At 33.2% G+C, this 23,801-nt stretch overlaps 1 protein-coding gene across 5 annotated transcripts in view; it reads right to left on the reverse strand.

The window, feature by feature from the left end:
• The window catches only part of CNOT6L (CCR4-NOT transcription complex subunit 6 like), a 99,556-nt gene that overhangs the window by 53,401 nt on the left and 22,354 nt on the right, over positions 1-23,801 (reverse strand). For 4 of the 5 annotated variants that reach the window (XM_045184918.3, XM_053923342.1, XM_045184923.2 and 1 more), the window contains exons 2-4: positions 8,726-8,847; positions 5,051-5,237; positions 3,447-3,532 (exon numbers count right to left, since the gene is read on the reverse strand). In XM_045184918.3, coding sequence (XP_045040853.1) covers positions 3,447-3,532; positions 5,051-5,237; positions 8,726-8,847 — 395 coding nt within the window. The remainder of the gene's footprint in view (positions 1-3,446; positions 3,533-5,050; positions 5,238-8,725; positions 8,848-23,801) is intronic. The other variant, XM_053923343.2, reaches the window with a different exon arrangement.

Raw genomic sequence — 23,801 nt, forward strand, 5'->3', positions numbered from 1 at the left:
GGTTATTCTTTTATATAATTCATGAATAAAAAAATTTACAAGTAAAAGAACCTTCTATTGCCACATCCCATTTTATTTTAAGGGAGATAAGTAATTCTTAGAAGAAACTTGGACTTTTGCACAATTATTGAAGTTCTAAATTTTTTATGAACTGGGACATAAGATGTCTGCAGACAACTCTTTCAACTATATGTCAGAAAAAGTATTGCTTAACCCATTAGGACATAAATTCTAAATTATTTAAAATAACTGTGTAAGAACTGCTCTTACACCTTTTTGTCCATAAAATTAATACACTTCAGATTTTTCTGTTAAGTGACTTAAGAAAACATTTCCAATTGCCTGGACTAGCCATATGTGTGGTTTTTAAATTGGCCTTTTTATCCTAACTCTTCAAATACTTACCCTTCATACATATTCCTTAAATATCAAAGTAGAATTTCTAAAAATTATCTTGTTGAGCCCAGATAATAAAGATCATTATCAAAATTTCAGTATCTATATTTCAGAGGTAAACAAGAAAATATAAAAAAGCACTCCTTTTTTCAATTTTCAGACAAAATGGACCTCAGAGGCAGCTCATTGTTTCTTTTATATATATCACAGTGCTAATTTAAATGCTTCATTCCATTCCCTCCCCTTTTTTGTATACAAAGTACCACTATGTGGCTATTAAAACTGATTAAGAAATTATTTCAAGTTTTACCTTCCTAAGAATATAAAGCTACCGTTCAAAAAGGGATCTTTTATTCCTTCAATTGCTTTATAAAACCAATCTTGTTTTTACCCTCTTTAACTTTTGAAAGAAGGCAGAAAGGGCTCCGATTTTCTTTCATTTCTAAAAGGTCCTAACTCTTCTGTACTGGATCATCTGAACAGAAAGTGGCACTGCCAGATAAACAGACTCTCATAGAAGAGAAAAGGGCTGCATATAGGTATTTACCATAAAACAAACTAAAATTTCATGAAAAGGAATTTATCAATAGACACGAACAAAGTGGAGCTAAGGGTGGTGAAGCAGAGCTGATGCCTCATCTAAAAGACTACAGGTCTAAGAAGAGATTTTAACTGTGAATCAGTAGACAAAAGGGCACTGGGATCAAAGGCCAAACAAAGTACAATAGTCTCCCTCTTATTACAGCTTCAGTGGCATGCTGGTAAACTGAGGTTCAAAAATATGAAATGGAAAATTCTAGAAATAAACAGTTAATAAGTTTTACACTGCATACCATCTAAGCAGCATGATGGTATCTCGTGCTATCCCATCCTGATCATGAATTTTGTCTCCTGTATCCATGGTGCATATACTACCTGTCTGTTAGCAGCCGTCTCAGTTATCACATCAACTGATGAGGTATCACAGTTCTTGTGTCCAAGTACCACTTATTTTACTTAAAAATGGCCCCAATGCACAAGACTAGTGCTCCTTACAATTCAGATGTGCCCAAGAGAAACCATAATGTGCTTCCATTAAGTGAAAAGGTAAGTACAGCACAATAAAATATTTTGAGACTACATTCATATAGCTTTGATTGCAGTGTTTTTATAGTTGTTCTATTTTATTAGTAGTTGCTAATCTCTTACTGTGCCTAATTTGTAAATTACACTTTATCACAGGAATGTATGTATAGGAAAAAATAGTATATACAGGGGTTGGAATTATCATTGGTTTCAGGTATCCAAAGGCTACCGTAATTTAGAAGACTAACATTTTGACCAGTAAAATAGAATGAAGGACTAAGAAGATAATAGATATTCAGAATGATTCATTCAGTTGATACTTAATATAAATTTTCTGGGAACATGTTATATATGAGATAGAATGGAATAGAGTTATGAAACAGTAATATGTGCTTTTTCAAGAATGTTAAATGCAGTACAAAAGGTCAGTCCACTGGATTCAATAGTAAATTATTCATTTATCACTGATATGTTCTCTATCAATATTACAAGGAAGAAAATGGCTGTTCTGATTGATGTTAAAATGGTTATTCTTAGAAACAAAAATAATTAATTATAATCAGTAAAAAAGTATGACTTTTATACTTCATAAATCTAAGATTACAAAAAAAATGACAACCACTGCATAATTATTTTTAGAAAGGAACAGACCTACTTCCACTCCAACTCTAGCTGGACAGCTGTTTCAACCATATTTATAAAAATAAGATATAGAGTATACAGAATTAGGTAAAATATCCCAACAGTTAAATTTCACGTGCCTTCGGTTAATTCTCAAGAAAATATTTTTCCACTTCACACATAACTTTAAAAAATTCAAAAAATTCTACGGAGAAACCAAGAAAATAAGACTTAACCACTCTTATAATTATCCGATTTACAAAGGGTTAACTGTATAAGGAAGCCTAACACCATTTCTATCATTTCAACCAACAATGTCAGAATTTTTTCCACTCTTATTCAAGTTTAATTTTTAATGTTCCATTATATGAATAAGCAACTGCAAACAAAACATGTTCATGGACACTCAAATAATCTTTGAAGGAAGAAAACAAAGTACATGAAAGCGTATACTTTATATGGCTTTGATTAATTTTCATTCCTCATGTGCATAGAATGAAATGTTTAACCAATACTGCTCCACTGTCACTGCGGAGGGAGAGAGGAAGATTGGATGAAAGAAGGTGAAGGGATTAGCCAAAGAGCATTTATGCATGACTCAGGGACATGGACTATGGTATGGGGATTGCCTGATGAAGGGGGGTGGCTGGGTAGACGTGGGCAAAGGGAAAAAAGCAGGGACAACTATAATAAACAATATAATTTAAAAAAAAGAAAAAATGTCTAAGCAATACAGTATATCTGTACTTATCCTCTGAATTTAAAATAAACCCTTTCATGCCATAAGAGAAAATTATACAAATTTCAGTATTTATGTCACTATAAAATGATTATGACTTTAACCTCAAACTAACTGACATAAGATTATCAGAGGTAAGTGTCAGATTAAAACATTTTATTTAGAATAATTATACTTACTAGGTATAGTTCATTTTTACTGTTATAATGTTTTCCCTCATATGATCATATATTTAATTTGTCAATGCTATTTTATCTATCTACTCTAACAGGACCTGACATGAGCTATTCCAGCTAAAGTTAACTCCATTATGTTATTCATTAAAAAAAATAATAATAAAGACAATAGAAAAACTAGTGTTAACTTGAAATGCCTCTTCTAAGACATTTTAGGATTATAAAAAGTTAAAGGTAAAATATAAAAATATAACAAAACACTTCCCCATAAAAATTTGTTAAAATGATGGCAGCATGCTGAAATCCTGAAGTTCAACTCAATACCAAGGAACCACTTTTCTTTCAAAAGAAAGCACTAAAACATGATCTATATTGTAACTTAAGTCTTTAAAAGACTCAGAAAATCTCAATACTGAGTGTTAATGCTACATTTTTTAAAAGTTACTCACCTTTCAAACCTAGAGTTTGTAGCTGGAAGAGCCGACCAAGTTCATAAGGCAAAACCCGTAACAGATTGTTATTTAAAAGCAATTCCCTGTTTAAAAAAAAATTGCTTTAGTTGAATTTGTCAAGCTTTGTTGATATTTACAATTTTTTTCTTAATCCTCCCTCTAACATACTTTCAGTGATGTTTATATTCAAAGCACATTTCTATATACATATCTAAAACTGTTATGTAATACTAAAGTGCTACAAAATGTGTAACTGCCACAACTGTTAACAATGTTTCTATAATTTACACTATTATCTAGCACAGATTAATAACAGTGTAGGAACTGTATATTATTTTCAGGGTAAATCTATCCTTTCTCTCTTATCCAAATGCCTATCAGATCAGAGTGACAGATACTCTTATGGTCCAAAACAACAAATATCCTTGAACCTAGTCTAATTAATAGAAAAAAGCTTTTTAAAGTTCAGAATTTAACTATAATTATTAGCCAATCACCTGTATCAATTTTTATAACTGATTACAAATATATTACATCAAGATACTATGATGAACAATCACTGACATAGAACATAAACACAAAAATAAAGCATAAGATAGTATAACCCTGGCTGGTATATCTCAGTTGGTTGGACCATCGACCCATAGACTGAAAGGTTGCAGGTTTGATTCCCCATCAGGACACATCCCCAGGCTGCAGGTTTGATCTCCCAGTCAGGATGCATACCAATCAATGTTCTTTCTCTTCCCACCCCCACCCCTTCCTCTCTCTCTAAAACAATGAAAAAAATGTCCTCAGGTGAGAATTAAAAAAAAAACAATAACAACAACGTAAGGTAGGACAAATAATAAGATAGCATAGATAAGGTCTCAGTTTATGATTATAAAATTTTGCTCAGACTGTAGAAAAAATACACAGTTCTCTTATTAGATGACTAAAAAGTCTCTTAAAAAGTAGAAAACCAACAAAAACATACAGTAAGGGGATGATGAGAAACAAGATTTTAAAACAATGTTTAATTTTAAACATAGGGCAAAAATTTTTTAAAAGAATTACTCAGCTTATAAACAATATAGAAAAGCAATCCTTGTTTGTATTGGGAATGTTTATAAAATATCTTAAGATTGCCACCAAAATTTCTCCTATGCATTCTTAAAGAACCCTGAAGAACCAGAAATAAATCCATTTATCAGATTTTAAGATTTCCTTAATAAGTTATATATAAGTATTAGATAAAACAGAGAGATGTTCCTAAAAGTCTTACTAAGAAGCACAATGTATTTTCCCAATTATTGCTGATTTAGTCTTACGATCATATAGTTGAGCCTAAAGTCAGTATTTTACAATAGTTCCACCCCACCTCAAGTCTGTCAAAAGAACTTGGTAATACAAGCACATTTTTATCTCAAACCTCCAAATTTAAAAGAAGAAAAAGAAATGTCAAGGAAGGCCAACTCAAACACTGTGCCTGGGCAATTGATACCAATTATCTTGGAAACACATATGGAAACACTACTGTAAGATGAGTAACATCCTATAATTTTTTTATTTGGTAAATTTAGAATTTCATATAGTGAGTCATATCTATAATATTTCCTCACCTGAGAGACACCATGTTTCCTAGTTCTGCTGGTAAACTTCTGAGTTTATTGGATGACAGATCCAGGTAAACCAGATTATGAAGCTTGGCAATATCAGGTGGAATGCGACTAAGGTAATTGTCATTTAGGTGCAGCGCTGTCAAGTGTGTCAATGACCAAAGTGAAGTACTTAAGCTCCGCACTCTACCTAAAAGGCAAAATATTGAAGCATTAAACTCTAGGCCCAAGACAAAGACTGAACTACAAGAACTAAAAAGTGGTAGAAGATTCTACAAATATATATAGATATTGTATCTTTGACATTTTAATTTTATATTTAATACCATTTGACTGCTTCCAACACACCTGGTCCTTCTTCAATTTCAGGCCACTATCACCTGACAACCATTCTTTCTCATGGACCCTTCGAGTATTAAATAAGATGTGGCATAATGAGAAGAATCCAGGTTATCACATGGTCGCAAGGAGAAAGCATGGGCTGAATTGAGCTTTTGTGGTAAGACATCATGAATTTACTTTGAGTCATAATCCTAACAAAAGCATTTTTCATATACTCAATAAGTATTAACTGCCAAGATTTATCCATGCCTCGATTAGTTTACAAACTTAAATAGGCAAGAGTAATTACTACAATATGGAACCAACCTTGTATTAGCCAGCAGGAAAACCAGTTTACTCCCAAAAGAGACTTCTTCCCAGGCTTTCTGATGTTACAATTATACATTAACTCTGGTTTAATATTTTCCAGTAAGTAAACATACTAAAGGAAATAGTCACACATTAAGTTTTACAAATCAGCATCTTATAGCTATAGTGGAACACATACTAGAAAGTCATAAGACACAGTTCAGAGTCCTGACTTTTACCATTTATTGGCTATGTAAGCCTGGACAAATCACTTAGCCTCAGCTTCTATAAAATGTGATATATCTAAACAACTTACATAAATATTATTTTATAAACTTTTTTCTCTTTTCAATTTTTTAAATCGTTGATTAAAAATAAAAACATAATAAAAATAAAATAAAAAATAAAAAGACAGATATCTTACTAAAGACTACACCATGAGATTACTTTTCATGCTTAATGCAATTTCTGGACTCTTAAGAAATTTGAATTCAAGTACCAGTTTTGCCACATACTACCTGATTGAGAGTGTGTGAGTTACTTAAACACTCTGCCTTACAGTTTCCTCACTTATAAATGTCAATGAAAATTATCATTATTATACCTATATCCATTGGATTGTTTCAAGAATATTGAGCCCTGCCTGATGTGGCTCAGTGGACTGAGTACCAGCCCGCAAACCAAAGGGCTGCTGGTTTGATTCCCAGTCAGGGCACGTGCCTGGATTGTGGGCCGGGTCCCCAACAGGGAGTGCGTGAGAGGCAACCACATGTTGATGTTTATCTCCTTGTCTTGCTCCCTCCCTTCCTCTCTCTAAAAATAAATAAAATCTTTTTCTTTTTTAAAAATTTTTATTGTTATTCAATTACAGTTGTCTGCATTTTCTCCCCATCCCTCCACCCCACCCCATCCAAACCCACCTCTCTCCCCTGCCTCCACCCTCTCCCTTGATTTTGTCCATGTGTCCTTTATAGTGGTTCCTGTAAACCCCTCTCCCTACTGTCCTCTCCCCACTCCCCTCTGGCTATTGTTAGATTGTTCTTAACTTCAATGTCTCTGGTTATATATTATTTGCTTTTTTCTTTTGTTGATTATATTCCAGTTAAAGGTGAGCTCATATAGTATTTGTCCCTCACCGCCTGGCTTATTTCACTTAAAATAAATAAAATCTTAAAAAAAATAAATTATAAAAAAGAAATTAAAAAAAGAAATACTGAAATGCAAGTAAAATGCTTAACCCACCAAAAAAGATTATTTTATAAACTTTACAACAGCAAAATGATATTTTAATTATATATCACTTCAAACAATTGATTCTGATTTAAAAAGCAGCAGGAGGTAGGGAGGACATGAAATCTCAAAAGAGAAGTGTTACTTTTCATGTAGCAATAAACTCAAACTTAGATCTTCTGTCCAGGGTTCTTTCTACCACAGGTCCCTTCATGCTATCTACAATGTAATTGGGCTTCAAATGCCAACTAGGATTTTGCATTTTAATAGGAAAACAAAGTTTTTAAGAGAAACTTATTTCAGTTTTACCCAGGGTTTAACTGAGAGGTTCTCAACCAGGGGCAATTTTACTCCCTAAGGGACTCTGGCAATCTGGAGACATTTTTGGTTGTCAAACTAGAGGTGTGCTACTGTCATCTAGTGGGTAGAGGGCAGAAATGCTGCTAAACATCCTACAGCGCACAACAGCCCACAACCACAAAAGATTGTCTGGCCCTAAGTATCAGCAGTACCAACGTGAGAAACCCTAGGTTAACCTAATATTCATATTCATTCTTTTGATTATCCATCACCTACTCACCCAGTTACCTTTTTAGCTAAATGTACAGGTAATTCTTGCTATTGACAATATAATGTGGGTTTAATGCTCCAAATGAAAGCCCCTTGGGGAAAAAACTACATTCGCTATATAAAATCTGTATTGTATCAATTCACAAAAGAAAAACAGTACTCATATTCTATTTTTAATAAACTTTTAACTTTGTAATAATTTTAGATATATAGAAAAGTTACCAAGATAAAACAGAGTTCCTGTATACTCATCCAATTTCCCCTAATATTAACATCTTATCTTACCATGGTACATTTGTCAAAACTAGAACTAACAATGCTAAATTACTATTAACTAATTTAATTTGGATTTCACTCATTTTTACAATTTTGTGTTCCAGGATTCAATTTTGCATTTAGTCATTCGGTCTCCTTAGTCTCTTCTGGTCTATGACACTTTCTCACCCTTTCCTTGTTTTTCTGACCTTGACAATTTTGAGGACTACTAATTAGTTATTTTGTAGAACATCCTTCGGTTGAGTTTACATTTCTCACTATTAGAGTGGGTTTATGAGGTTTTAGAAATCATATTCGATTTTACCAAATCCTAAATATGTAAGGTCATATAATAGTTAATCACATTTGTTGAAATAAACAGCCTCTAACTTTCTTACTCTACCAACATTGTGATGATAGGAGGATGACAAAGGTTTCAACTTACAAAAATAGTAACTCTGCAATAGCCAAAGCAAAATCTATTATGTCAAAAAACCTGATTTTAGCCCTGAGTGATGTAGCTCAGTTGGTTGGGTACCATCCCACAAAGCAAAAGGTTGCTGGTTTCATTCCCAGCCAGGGCACGTGCATGGGATTCCGGCCCAGTCCCCAGTTGGGGTGCGTGAGGCCACCAATTGATGTTTCTCTCTCATATCTCTCTAACATCGGTGTTTCTCTCCCTCTCTTTCTCTCTCCCTTCCTCTCTCTCTAAAAATAAACAAAATCCTAAAAAATTTTTTGAAAAAAAAAAAAGATTTTACTTAGAAAATGGACTCCCAATGTCTTCAATTACAGATGCCAACTCTGGCTCAAAGTATTAATCTCAAAAGAATATGAACAAATATACTTAGTTATAGATAAAATAGGAAAACATTAGTATCTCAGTATATTTTCTTGACTGTTTCATCTAATTAAAAATGTACAAAATAAAAAATATAACAATACAACTCTTGTTCATTGTACCCTGAATTAAATGCTTCAGATTCTACTCACCCGAGATTTCTAATTCTGCCCAGTGAGATTTTTTCCCATTGGCTACCTCCTCTGCTGACATGATGGTATAAATTTTGCGAGGATCTGGAGGATCATATTTTTCCTTTGGCATCCCTATTAGTCTGTAAAAAAAAAAAATCATTAGAGTCTTATAGGAAGAAGAAGGGAAAATGGGATAGTAAGTTTTCTTTTTTTGTCTCCCCCTTGCTAGATTACTAAGTCATTTTATACCACAAATTCTCACTAGAAGAAAAATACATCTGCAGTATGTTATGTTCTTGCAGGAACTCAGTAAAAGATTCATAGGGGAAAATTCAAACAAGAAATGACACTGCACTTCACAATGAACATTGTGTTTGCTTCCCAAACATTCATTCCACCCATTACCTGTCATTTAGCTGCCTTGTTTTCCAAGACAAACTGACCCTACACCAGTTTTCTTAATGGACTCTGACTAGTCTAGGAGAATCAGGATAATCCTATCCTTCTTGCCTCAGTGATATTCAGATATCCCATATCTAAGACAACCAGCACATGACATTACCCATGTCACATAAATTAGTTCAGAAGTATCTAATAATCACAAGGCTTGAAACTCTTCTATATTTATGGGAGAATCAGGTCCCTCTCTTCTGCTAATCATAAATGATCAAATTGCTATTGGCAGCCATCCAAACAACTATAAGGGAAGCCAGCCATAGAAGTCAGAGTCTAGAAAGTACAGGAAGAAAGCCAGATTCCTCACCAATCCAGACCTGTCGTACTCCCAAACACTGTTTTGTTTTGGTTTGGTTTTGGATATGCAAGGTAGTACATTTTGCTTATTGTTTGAACTAGTTTGAGTTGTGTTTTCTGTTATTTGCAATCAAAAGCTTACTAATTAGGATGATCATATATCTTGATTTGCATGGGTCAGGCTTGGTTTATTTGTATCTGTTGTTCTTAGATAATTATTAATGTCAGTTCTTTTCACTCACAAAAGTGTCAGATTTGGATGATGAGTTTCCATGGCCACCCTCACTGAAACTAATATCATACAGTCTTTGTGTAATTAACAAAATAATCATTGAACAATCAAAAAGTGATGACCAACTGGACATAAAACTCCTCTACTGTGCATGTATGAAACAGATGACAAATGGCTCTTAAAGTAACCAGGAAAGGGGTCCAATACAAGGATTACCACTTGGTAACTAGTAGAAAATAAAACCCAGTTCAAATCTAACAAGAAGAGTAAATAACAAAGTCCTGAACCTAATTAAGCTCCTGCATGCTATCAGTAAATTGCATCACAGTATTTATAGTTGATTCTTTGCTCATACTTTAACATACACACACGACGCATACACGCCAAAAAAATGAAAGTGTCTAAATCTGGGAGTGTTTCTAAGTAGAGTTCAGAATTTATATCTCAATGGAAGAGTTACTTTCAGGCAGTCTGAAATTTGTTATACACAGAGAAAAAAATTACAGGTATTCTATGTTTTAAGAAATCAAAACTAGTTTATGAGTACAATTAAAGTTTCTCATACCATAATTTGCCCTCTGACTTCCATAGTTGAAAACAGCCATTCTATCACCATTACTAAAAGGGGCAAATAGAAAGTTTTCCAGATTCATTGGTCTCTTATAGTAATTAGCTTCCAAATTTTCAGGTTAAACCTTTCTGCTTTAATTTTATCATACAACTTGGGTGATAATAAATCATATTTTATTTCCATAACTGTCCCAGGTCTTCAAACAGCACAAAGAATAAGATCATTTTCCACATGGGAAAAAATTTGTTTCTACCACATTCAACCTGTGTAACAAGGTTTTCAGAATTTCTACTGTGCATGACAAAGCATGTGTCTCTCTGTGGGTACCTCTGCATACTAATAAAGACTCTCAAAAACACAAGATCAAAGCCACGATTAAAGCTAAATCAAACAGATCCAAATCCAAAGACATGCTATAAATCCATTACCTACAATGAGGATGAATAAAAAACAAATTCTACAAATTTTGCAAAAACTTATGTTTCATTAATTTTAGATCCTTCTTATAAAGCATAATGCATATGATTAGAAGTCAATTTAATTTGGCTGTTTTAATCATGGGCTCTCACTACATGACATGTTTTTTAAGGGGACTGTGAGTTATTTCTGTGTGGATCCATATCCTTTGTATATCTCTATATAGTTCCACATAGTAGGCACTTAATATGTATTTATGGAATGATTATGTTTTATAATCCTAAAATATACCATCTTCCACCCACCCTTCCCATCTAACAGCAATTAACAGTCAATGTTTTCCTAAAAATTAACCTCAAGAAATGGTAATAAATCCATGTGTTCAATTTCCCCAAGTATTTTAAAAACCTCTTCTAGCCCTCCATTTCTAATCTTCAAACAGCTTCTATATAAAACTATATATTTTTTAATATTTCACAAGTTTCAATCTTTGTAAGTCCCTTAAAATTTACAAAATCTGTTTCTGCAAAACAGATCCATAACATGTTTACCAATTCCTACAACATAAAAACCAAAGTAATATTAATACTGTCATATAAGGGGTCAGCAGTCTCTTTGGATTTGACTAGGAAGCCAATAAAAATACAAGTTACTTAATTCTTCAACGTGAATCTAGATTTGGATTGGCTGATTGAAGCTAAAACATTTTTCACTTGGGTCACCTAAGTACTTTAGTAGAATCTATACTTCCAGCAATCACTACTGTCCCAAACATATGGTTTTCAAAGTGCTACTAATAACTTGGAGAACTCAAATTTGGAAAATTGATATTATTGACTCCTTCTATTCAGTTTTTTCTCTCTCCTTCCTCAGTATCAACCCCCTTGGAGACACACCACAAAAACCTATTTTAAAATAACTTAAAATATAAAATAATAAGCAAAGCTAATTTAAATCCCTAAATATTACACTGATAATATGGTTTCTCATATATAGGTCATTCAAAGGCTTAAATACTGACAGATTCATTTTTTTATCCAAGAAATTGAAATGTTTTATTTTGGAAAGCATTAACAATTACTTCCTTTCCTATCTTCTTTTTCAAACTTATGAAATGGAATAAGTTTTTTTCTTTACCATTTAAAAATGTTTATTTAATATTGGATAAAAATAAACAGCCTTACCTTTGAAAAATATAACTAAATAACTAGGAGGGCTTCAAAGCATTTCCTTCCTTCTCTGCTTCCCAGGATGAGAAATATTTTTTTAAATTTTCAATTACAGTTTACATTCAATATTATTTTGTATTAGTTTCAAGCATAGGGTTAAACAATCATACACGTTACAAAGTGGTACCCAATATTTCAAGTACCCACTTGCCACTGTACATAGTTATAATATTATTGACTATTATTCCCCATGCTGTACATTACATCCCTGTGACTATTTTGTGACTACCAATTTATACTTCTTAATCCCTGTACCTTTTATACCCAGCCCCTAACCCCCTCCCCTCTGGCAACCACATGTCTGACCTTTGTATCTATGAGTCTGTTTCTATTTTGTTCATTCGTTTATTTGAATGAATGAATGAAAATCTGAAAGCAGCAGGTTTTTGAATTAGTGTTTCTAAGTTTCTAATTTCTACATCTTACATCAGTTCCCAAAGGGTCCTTCCATTACATCGACCTGATTTATACTAGGGATCCTAATCACATAACAAAATAAACTTAAAGCCTCTTCTCAACACAACCTTTTAAACTTCCCAGTCTTTGGCCCCATTTTGACAGTATTAAAAATACTCCACATAGCCCTCCAAATACTAACCACATAAGCTTCTTTGAATCTACTCTCCTTCATTCCTTGGACCTTAGCCCATCACTTACGCAGGCCTCCTAGATTCTAGCACGAAATTCCTGAGGGTAAGCATCAGTCCTGAAAAAAACCCGATCATCTCCTACTTCTTAGTTCCTACATAAACTATTCTGAAAATAAACAAGATTATTTTTGTTGTTTATTTTGCATGACTGAAGGAGCCCTGGGAAAATTGAAGTTGGGAGTTTTCAAAACCAAAATAAAATACAAGATAACTACATAACATGCTGTTTCAATGAATAGCATATTAAAAATATATATATGAAATACAGCCAAATATACTACTGTTAAAAAATCCCAAATCTCAGGTTTCATGTCTGGGGCTAGGAAAATAATGCATCATAACTACCTCTCTCCCCTACAAGAAATGTAATAATAATCTGAGCCGAATCAGAGCAATCTGTTAAAGACTAAAACTATACTCTCAATATTGGTCATCTGAAGTAGTTTACCAAAAAAACAGCAGGCTCTACAATGCATATAAAGATAGAAGTCCTTATGGTGTTAAACCACAGTTTCCCTCTCAGCACCCGATTTTAAGCACAATTCAAATGATTTCATTTTAAATTATTTTTATTAATTACAGTCTAAAATCAATATTATTTTGTTATTAGTTTCAGGTTTATAGCATAGCGGTTAGACAATCATATACTTTACTTAGACATATTACTAAATATAAAAAGTGCTTCTCCCAATATTTCCAGTATCCATCATACAAAATTTTTACAATATGGACTATATTCCTCCTCCTGTACTTTACATCCCCATGACGATTCTGTAACTATCAAATTGTATTTCTTAATCCTGTCACCTATTTTGCCCAGTCCTCCAAACCCCACTCCTCTGGCAACCATGTGTCTTTTCTCTGTACCTATGAGTCTGTTTAATTTTGTTTGTTTATATTGTAATTTTTTAATTTATTTTTTATTGTTGTTCAAGCACAGTTGTCTCCACTTTTCCCACCTCCCATCCTCAATCCTACCCCCTTTTGGCTTTGTCCATGGGTCTTTTATACATGTTCCTTGACAACCCTTCCCCTTCTTTCCCCTGTTATCCTACTCCCTACCCACCTCCCCCTCTGGTTACTGTCAGTTTGTTCTTTATTTCAATGTCTCTGGTTATATTTCACTTGCTTGTTTGTTTTGTTGATTAGGTTCCACTAATAGGTGAGATCATGGTATTTGTTATTTAGATTTCACATATAAGTGAAATCATTTGGTATTTGTCTTTTCCTGACTTATTTAACATAATACTCTCTAGGTCTGTCCAAACTGTCTCAAATGGTAAGATTTCATTCCTTTTTTATAAATTATAATATTCCATTGTATATAGACCACAACTTTTTTAATCCACTCATCCATTGATGGGCACTTGGGTTGCTTCCATATCTTGGCTATTGTAAATAATACTGCAATGAACATAGGGGTGAATATTACTTCATTTTAAATTCAGACTAAGAAAGAGAGGATGCTAAAATCATCAAAGACTGCTTCATTACGAATCAGAAACTTTTAACTCAATGAATCCAAACCTAAAATACAAATCATTAGACATAGACTTATTTCCATGGAAATATTAACTGATCATCTGAACAGTAGTTTGCAATCTTAAGCAGAGATGCAAATGTTGCCAGAGTTCCCCAAACTGGAAGAAGACAAAATTAAGACTAAATTAGAAATTTCTGCTTATATTTTAGAGCAAAAGTTCAATGACATTATATCTTTACACATTCTCAGATAAATCTGTCTTCCATTAACATTTATTCCCAAAGGTTATGGAACTCATTACTTTTTCATTTATTAAATGCCCACCTTTACTAACATCCATCATTCCCGTTTAGTCTTAACCATTAAAACCATTTTCCTTTCTGAGAAAATATATCTAAGTTTACCTCCTTTAATAAAGCAAAGTAACCCCACACTGCAGCATTTCTGAAGTTTCTATTTCCTCATCAGTATCTAATTTTAACAATATACAACTATGAATCATCATAAATGTCATATAAAATTTTTTACCTTCCCTGAATGGGCTCATTAGCTGATAATTAAAAAACAGCACCTGGCACATCACACTGCATATAGTAAGACCATAAAGACTGGCGGCAATCAAAGCTTAGAAGACACCCTGAGATAAATATCAATTTCACTAGTATTCCCACTCTACTTCTGTACCAAGGGCCTCTAGATGGCATTTGTCTTCAATGACATATTCAACTAAAGTCCATAAATGAAACATTCAAAAAGAACCCCAAAGTTTTCATGTTATCTCCTGATCTGTCGCCACTCTAAACAAAAGGAAATCCATGTTTTATGATGATAAAGTTACATATCATTGTGAAAAAAATACCATAATATTCAGACTTTTGGAATTCCATGTTTCTGATCAGATTAATATTTATTCAACAAATATTTATTGCAGACACACTATCATGTATTATACCAAACAGTAGGACTTCAACAGTGAACAAGATGAACAACATCCTTGCCCTTTGTGTAGTTTACACCCACTAGTTATATAATACCTAGGACTGACAAGGATGCTGCATAAAACCTCCCAATATCCTTGTGTGGATATTTACACACTCACTCACACACATACACATGCTCATATTTTGCTGGTGGTAAAGCAAAGTAATACCACCAATTTGGAAAACAGTTGGGATGTTTCTCATAAAGTTACAAATAGCACAAATGCAAGTTAGCAATCTCATTTTTAGATAGTTTCCCTAGCAAAAAAATAACTTATGATCATACACAAACCGGTACATAAATGTATGCAGCAACTTTATTCTTAATCACCCAAAATTGGGAACAACTTAAATGTCCTCCAACTGATGACTAGACAAACTATGGTTCAGCCATACAATGAAATACTACTCAGCAATAAACAGGACTGAACTACTGATCCACACAACCTGGATAAATGTAAAATGCATTAAACTAAATCAAAAGACATCTAGGTTGCTTCCAAGTTTTGGCAATTATGAAGAAAGCTGCTATAAACATCCATGTGAAAGTTTTTGTGTGACATATGTTTTCAATTCATTTGAGTAAATACAAAGGAGCATGATTAATGGTTAGATCATATGGTAAGACTGTTGAGTTTTATAAGAAATTGCCATGGTCTTCCAAAATGGCTGTACCACTTTGCATTCCCACTAGTAATAAAAGAGTTCCTGTTCTGCAGGTGTGGCTCAGTTGGCCAGGCATCGTCCTGCAAATTGAAAGGTCGTGGGTTTGATGCCTAGTCAGGGCACGTGCCTAGGTTGTGGGTTCAGTCCCGGTTGGGGCACATAAGAAAAGCAACCAATAAATGCTTCTCTCTCACATTGATGTTTCTCTTCCTCTCTCTTTCTCCCTGCCTTCCTCTCTCTCTAATTAAAACATTTTTTAAAAATTTAAAAAGAAAACAATTCTTGCTGCTCCACATCCTTGTCAGCATTTGGTATTTTCAATGTTTTGGATTCTTGGCCATCCTAATAGATGTGTAATATTTTGTTATTATTTTACAATTAAAATTTTTATTTTAAATTAAAAAATGTAAAGGCATTTGAACATTTTTTGAAGATACAGGCATAGCTTTCACATTTTAAAAAGTAATCTTTGCCATATTCTGATAATAACCTAACATGTTATCAATACTGAGAAAGGCATGTATTACTTACAGACTTCTGGAAATTACTGAGATAAATAACAATCTTGTACTATAAAAATGAAAAGATTAATAAAATGATAAACAAAATTCTGCCAAGAAAGGTAATTTAAAAATACTTAGTTTCACAAAATGAATGAGTTATAGAAAGATCTCAGTGTCTATTTAAATATTCATATTTTCTTTGATCAAAGGCAACATATTTAAACCTTTTTGTGAAATGTTTAGTTATTATAAGCTTAAGATTACGTAGGTGTACTATGGCATACGATTCCTCTAAGGGTTATTCATCTGTTTCATTCATAATATTTTTCTGAAGTTTTTTTCCATGTTTTGATTAAGGAAATTAAACTGATTTTGCTTGGGTATTAATTTAAACTATAAATGTAGGATATTTCTCTTCTGTAAGTCACTCATTTACACATAATCTAGTCAATCATTTATACATATTCTTACTACATATTCATAATGTAAGAATACTTTAAAAATAATTTGGTATTATGAAAATATATGATAAGGCAAACTATGTCCAAAGGAAACAGATATTTTTAATTTATGGATTACAAACCATATTCTTCCCAGAAAATATGCACATATACACATACATCTGAAGCATAAAGATTATATTCAAAAGCATGTTTTAAGAACTTACTACAAGTAACACTTTATACTGTATTTGTTCTTTCGTTTTTCAATAATTTTAGTTCAAATAAAATACCCTGGGTTACTATTTTTTTTTTCTGAAGAGCCTAAAGTTCAGTTATGATTGCCTAAGTACAACAAACTACCTCCAAGCAATAATTTCCTTTCTTGGCATAAGAAATATTTGTTTTCCCAACCACCTCTGAACATAATGTAAGATGTGAAATCAGTAAAATATGTGATTCTCTGTCCTTTTTGAAACCAAAGTGCAATGATGTACAAAAAAAAAGTTTAGGTCGGTGTTATCCATTGAAAACCTCCCCAGATGCCTAAGTCCATGGCATCTACACAGGCAAGAAAGGATTTTTTTTAAAGCTATCAGTTTGAGCAGTCACCAATAAAAGATGCTCTATTGACTAATCCCAGTAGCAGCAACTAAATCAAACAGCTATACTAAAGTGAAAGTATGAGAAAGATCTATTGAATAAAACTAATGGCAGTCTAAAATACAAGTAATGATTAATAAAACTGTCATGGCTTATTCAAAGAAACACTAAAATAACAAATCACAGTCTCCTATCACAGCACACACTAAAGTCCCCTCTAAAAATGTAGCTCTCAACCAGGTATGATTTTGCCCTTCAGGACATTTGGCAATCTCTAGACATTTTTAGTTGTCACAACTTGAGGGAATGGTGCTAACTGCATCTAATAAGTAGAAGTCATGGATGCTGCTAAACATCCTACAATGCTCTTGACAGGCTCTCACAAGAAATACCTTGCTCAAAATGTCAATAGTACCAGCATTGAGAATTCCTGCACAAAAATGATATAAGCTTAAGTCCAGAGTACATGTGAAATGAGTGATTAGAAAGTCAAGTACTACTGGGAAAAATATCACATGATAGAGGGAAAGGAGAAAAGGTATGAATTCCGTATGCCCACAAGTTCTTGACCAAAGAAGACATCCTGGCCAATTAAAATTGTCTTTAGGTGCTAAGACAAGCAGATAGGTATTCCATCAAAGGCTGAGCATCTCTGCAATTTCCAAATGGGAGACAAACAACAGGCTGTAACTACCATTTGATTAGCACCAACCATATTAAAACATTATCCATAGTGTTTTACATGTACTAATTCACTAAGTAATCACAACTACTGTAAGTTGTAGGTATTTTAATTATCTGTATTTTAGAAAAGTACAATGAACTTATTTCTAGTTACATGGCTAGTGGCTGGAAGAGCTGGGATTTAACCCAGATAGTGTGCTTTTATAGTCCCAGTCTTATCCAATATACCAGGGATATCAAACTCATTTTCACTGGGGGCTATATCACCCTCATGGCTGCCTTCAAAGGGCCAAATGTAATTTTAGGACTGTATAAATGTAACTACTCCTCAACTAGGGGCAAGGAGCTCGGCACTGCTGCTGGGTAGAAACAAGGGGCTGGGCCCCATAAAACAAGGTGGAGGGGCGGATTTGGTCCACAGGCCTTGTGTTTGCCACCTGTGCCATACTGCCTCACATGCCAGACCTGGAAAAGTCTGAGGGCAGAGCAGGAAAACAAAAAGAAACTTCACCGAAACTCTGGGCCTTTTCCTGAGGACTTAAGCAGCAGCCATCAATTCCTAGGTGTTGGGTAGCCGGAACTGAGAAAGACACAGCTAATATAACTAACTACAGAAACTGCTCAGTATCAGAAGACAGATAAGCTCTCTGGTGGGGAAAAGTATGTGGGGAGTGTATATGTGTGATTAGTTATGAATTTCACTAAAATAAACTGTGTACCACAAAACTAACAAATAACAATAAACTATATACTACCTATTACTGTAAGTTCCATATAGCCAACAGACTCTCACAGAATGTCTTAGTTAATTTGTTGCTGAACTCGTTTCTGTAGCCAACTTATGGCTGCAACTGACAAATGAATACCATACCAACATTAATGATGGTTGATCATTTATTTCATTTACATTAAAAAGACAAAAGTGAAACAACAAAGTCTTATCAGAACTTTACTTGTTTGTCAATGACATGAGCAATTTCTTTGCTGATAATGATTGTCTAATACCAGAAAAATATTTCCTTAGTATTTTGGGCTATTCACAACAGACTTAGAATGTATTAAATGTATTTAAAGTTAAACGATTATTAGCATTTCATCTATCACTTTAAGACTAGTCAATCAACAAATTAAGCTCTATTTGTAGCATCTGCCTATTTCTGTGGTACAAATACTCCAACCTGCATTTGTGGTACAAAGTCTCCCATATGAATGGCAGATTTCAAGCTATCAATAGGATGCCTACTAACACACTACATCGTATTTCAGACATAAATAACCTCAATAGCAAAGAGAGCAGTAAAATAATTAGGGAGTAATGTATTTTGAGTATTTTTCTAGTAGGATTTAATTTTGTTATATAATTTAATTTTAATAGGTTGTATTTAATAACTGGCTCGCAAAATTCCTGAAAAATTAACATCTAGCACTCTCAATCCAGCATGAGCCAACTCTAGCATACCACCATAAGTATGCAAAATTTTGCCTTCTCCTCTACTATAGATATTCAGCTTCTTGGAGTCAATTCTGCTTCACTGAAAAATTCAAATCATGTATCTACTTGCTCCAGGCTATACCTACCAAAACATTTATTTTTTCCACTCCACCCCACTCGTTAAGTAATATGACAAATGAGTTGTTCTTCATTTATAAGAATATGCACATCCTATCCTATGAGAACAGAAATAAAATTTTAGAAACAGGAGGAAACAAAGATCATATATGGTCCAGTCATTCTCAACCTTGGTTAGCCTTTAAGAAAGAAACAAAGTCTTCCACAAAGATGAGGTAAACTAATACCAAAACCAAAGAGAGCACATGAAATGTTTTTTTAATTTAACAAATCGAATCTAGTTATATATAAAAAAAGATGATACATCATACCAAGTGGCGATTATCCCAGGAATGTGCAGTTGCTTAACATTGAAAACAATCAATATAATCCACCTACATATACCCAAACTAAAAATATGTGCATGATCATCTCAACAGATGTATAAAAAGAAACTGAAAAAACCCAACAACTATTCCTATTTTTTTAAAAAGAAAAAACTCTCAGTTAATGGAAATCACTACCACAAGGAGATACCACTTCACACCAATCAGAATGTCTATTACCTAAAACTCAACAAATATCATATTGGCCATGTACAATGTGCTCCTGCGTATAATGCACATCCATGTTTTTGTGCATATTATGCATGGGATTACTATACCCCATTAATATACTTATGGTATGAATCATTATACCCATGTGTAATGTGCATCCTTATTTTTCCCTCAAAAATTTGGGCAAAAAAGTGCACATTATACACAGCAAAATATGGTTAAATGTGTTAGTGAGGATGTAGAGAAGAGGGAACCTTTGTGCAGTGTTGGTGGAACTGCAAACTGGTGCAGCCCCTATAAAAAACAGTATAGAGATTCCTCAAAAAACTAAAAATAGATATAACATACAATCCAGTAATTCCACTTCTGGGTATTTATCCAAAGAAAATTAGAACACTGATTTGAAAAGATACATGCACCCCTATGTTCATTGCAGCAGCATTATTTGCAACAGGCAAGATATGGAAGCCACCTAGATAAAAACAAATGTGTGGATAAAAACATACACACACATATGTATGTACATATACATATACATATACATACACACAATGGAATATTATGTAGCAATAAAAAAGAGTGAAATCTTGCCATTTTGTGAAAACATGGATGGACCTAGAAGGTATTACGCTAAGTGAAATAAATCAGGAGAGAAAGACAAATACCATATGGTTTCACTTACATGTGGAACCTAAAAACAAAACGAACAAATTAAAAAAAAAAAAAAAAGAAAACAAGCTCATAGAACAGAGACCAAAGGGATGGTTAAGGGAGGGGGTTGGGGGATGAGTGAAAAGGGAAAGGGGAATATAGTCAATAATATTGTAGTAAGTTTACGCAGTGACAAAATGATTACTAGAGTTAGTGGGGTGATGACATTGTAAGGTATAAAAATGTCAAATGACTATATTGGGCACCTGAAATTAATTTAACCAATATAAGATTATATAGCAACTATATTTAAATAAAAATAAATTTAATAAAAATGATATAAATAAAAAGAAATATACTCATGCAGAAAAATGGTATCTATGAAAAATATATAGCTAACATTATACTTAATGAAACTGAATGCTTTCCTGCTAAGGTCAGGAATGAGGCAAGGATATTTGCTCTTCTATTCAACTTTGTACTGAAGGTTCTAGCCCATGCAATCTAACAAGAAAAATATATAAAAGGCATTAATATTGGAAGGAAGAATTAAACCCATCCTTATTCTCAAACAACAAGATTATGTATATATAGAAAATCCTACAGAATCTACAAAAGATACTAGGATAAGTATAGCAAGGTTGCAAACTAAAACCTCCCAAATCTATTGTATTTCCATATACAAGGAACAAGCAATCAGAAACTGAAATTTTTAAAGTGCTGTTTATAATAACATCAAAACATACCTAATACTCGAGTTAATATAAAAAAAGATGTGCAAGACCTGTATACTGAAAACTATAACACATTGCTGATAAAAATTAAAAACCTAAATAGAGACATACATCATAGTCATAGAACAGAGGATTCAACATTGTTAAGGTGTTAATTCCTCCCAAACTGACTCATAGATTCTATGTAATCCCAAACAAATCCCAGCAGGTAGTTTCTATAGAAATTGACAAGCTTATTTCTAAAATTTATATGGAAATACAAAGGACCTAAAACAGCCAAAATAACTTTGAAAAGGAAAAAATTAGAAGACTTACAGATTGACTTCAAGAGTTATTAAGCTACAGTAATCATAGAAATGAGATATTAGCATAGGATAAACAAATAGATCAAGAGAACAGAACAGAGAGTCTAGAAGTAAATTCATACACATACAAGGTGGGCAAAGTTTATAGTTGTAACATTCTTCTGAGTTAATAAAACTATTGTAATAATCATAAGCTGTATGTTTTTTCCACACAAACAACTGTACATCCACTTTTGCCCACCCCTGTATACGGTCAATTACTTTTCAACAGAGGTGCCAAGGTAATTCAATAGATAAGGGTAATCTTTAACAAGTAGTACCGTAGCAATTAGATTGTCATGTTCAAACAAATGAGCCTCAACCTTTACCTCACACAATGTATAAAAATTAACTCAAAATCAGTAACATGTATTAATTTACATTATTAATAATTCACTTAGTAATCACAACTACTCTGAATTATAGGTGCTTTCATTATGTGAGGGCTAAAATTATAAACTTCTAGAAGAATGCACAGAAGAAAATCTTAGTGATTCTGAATTTGGCAAATATCTACAACAACAGAACAAAAGCATGACCCATAAACAAAAAATTAATAAGTTGAACATCATCAAAATCAGGAACTTTGTACTTTGAAAGACATTATTAAGAAAAAGAAAAAACAATCCATATACTGGGATGAAATACTTGAAAATCAAACAGTAAAAATATGTATGCAGCATAAATGACTCTCAATAAGGAGCCCTGACTGCTGTGGCTCAGTGGGTTGGGTGTTGTCCCATGAACTGAGAGGTTGCAGGTTCAATTCCAAGTCAGGGCACATGCATGGATTGCCAGTTGGGGGAATGCAGGAAGCGACTGATCTATGTTTCTCTTACACATTAACATTTCTCTCCCTGTCTTTCTCCCTTCCTCCCCCTTTCTCTAAAAATAATAAAACTTTTTTAAAAACCTCAATAAGAATTTTTTAATGCAACGTTTTAACATATACTTCACCCAAAATGATATGTGCAAATAAGCACATAAGATTCTCAATGTCATTAGTCATTAGGGAAAAGAAAATTAAACTTACTAGAATTGCTAAAATTTAAGAGTGACAAAGTGAGAATGCAGAATAACTAATTGCAGATAAGAATGAAAAATAGTTCAACTTTGAAAAGCAGTTTTGAGTTTCTTAAAAAGTTTAATATATAACTATGATATGACCTAGACATCCTACTCCTAGACATTTACCCAAGAAAAATGAAAACTATGGCCACTCAAAAACTCAACTGATCACAAATATTCTTAGTTTTATCTGTAATAGCCAAAAACTACAAACAACCCAAATATTTATCAACAGGCTGATAAAATGTGATAAATACAAACAATAAAATATTATTCAGCAATAAAAAGAAATGACCTATTGATACACAGGACAACATAAATTTCAAAATAGTTTTGCTAAGTAAAACGATTTTGATAATTTCAGCAAAGTAATTCACAGGCAAATTGATTTTCAAAAAATTTACCTAGAAGTAGGGGAGTTGAGGAGTAGGTCCATATAGGTCTTGATTTTAAAACAGCCCAACACAAGTCCTATATATGAGTAAGCTGGTAATGCAATTCTCATTTTCTTCAAGTGTATAGCCCCCTTATAAGTCCCAAGGAGACAAGTACAACCCTTAACTAGCAGGATATTTAAATCGTTTGTACAGAGACCCAAGAACCCAAATCCTAATATTATACCCTTAATACCCTGACTCCAAGTAACTTGAATGGGTACACAGTGATTCAGAAACAGTTTGTTTTTATGACCCAGGAACAACAAATGTAACCCCCATTACTATGAAGCTTACTATTCAACAAACTTATAGATAACAGGGGAAACAATGTTCCCATTTCTCTAATGAATTTTCACACCAGCAGTTCCTCTCTCCATTTCCTAATTCAGTCACTAATATAGACCCTAACAAAGTAAGAAAAATGGTTTGGATTTTTCTATTTGTATTCTTGTCCTCCAAATTCTCTGTGACCCTAACCCAATAGAGCTCACATCCCTCTAAAAAGGACAGTTAAAAGGTACCCAGGTAAGCAAGAAAAAAGCC

The sequence above is a fragment of the Desmodus rotundus genome, chromosome 4 (assembly GCF_022682495.2).
Source record: "Desmodus rotundus isolate HL8 chromosome 4, HLdesRot8A.1, whole genome shotgun sequence".
NCBI lineage: Eukaryota > Metazoa > Chordata > Mammalia > Chiroptera > Phyllostomidae > Desmodus > Desmodus rotundus.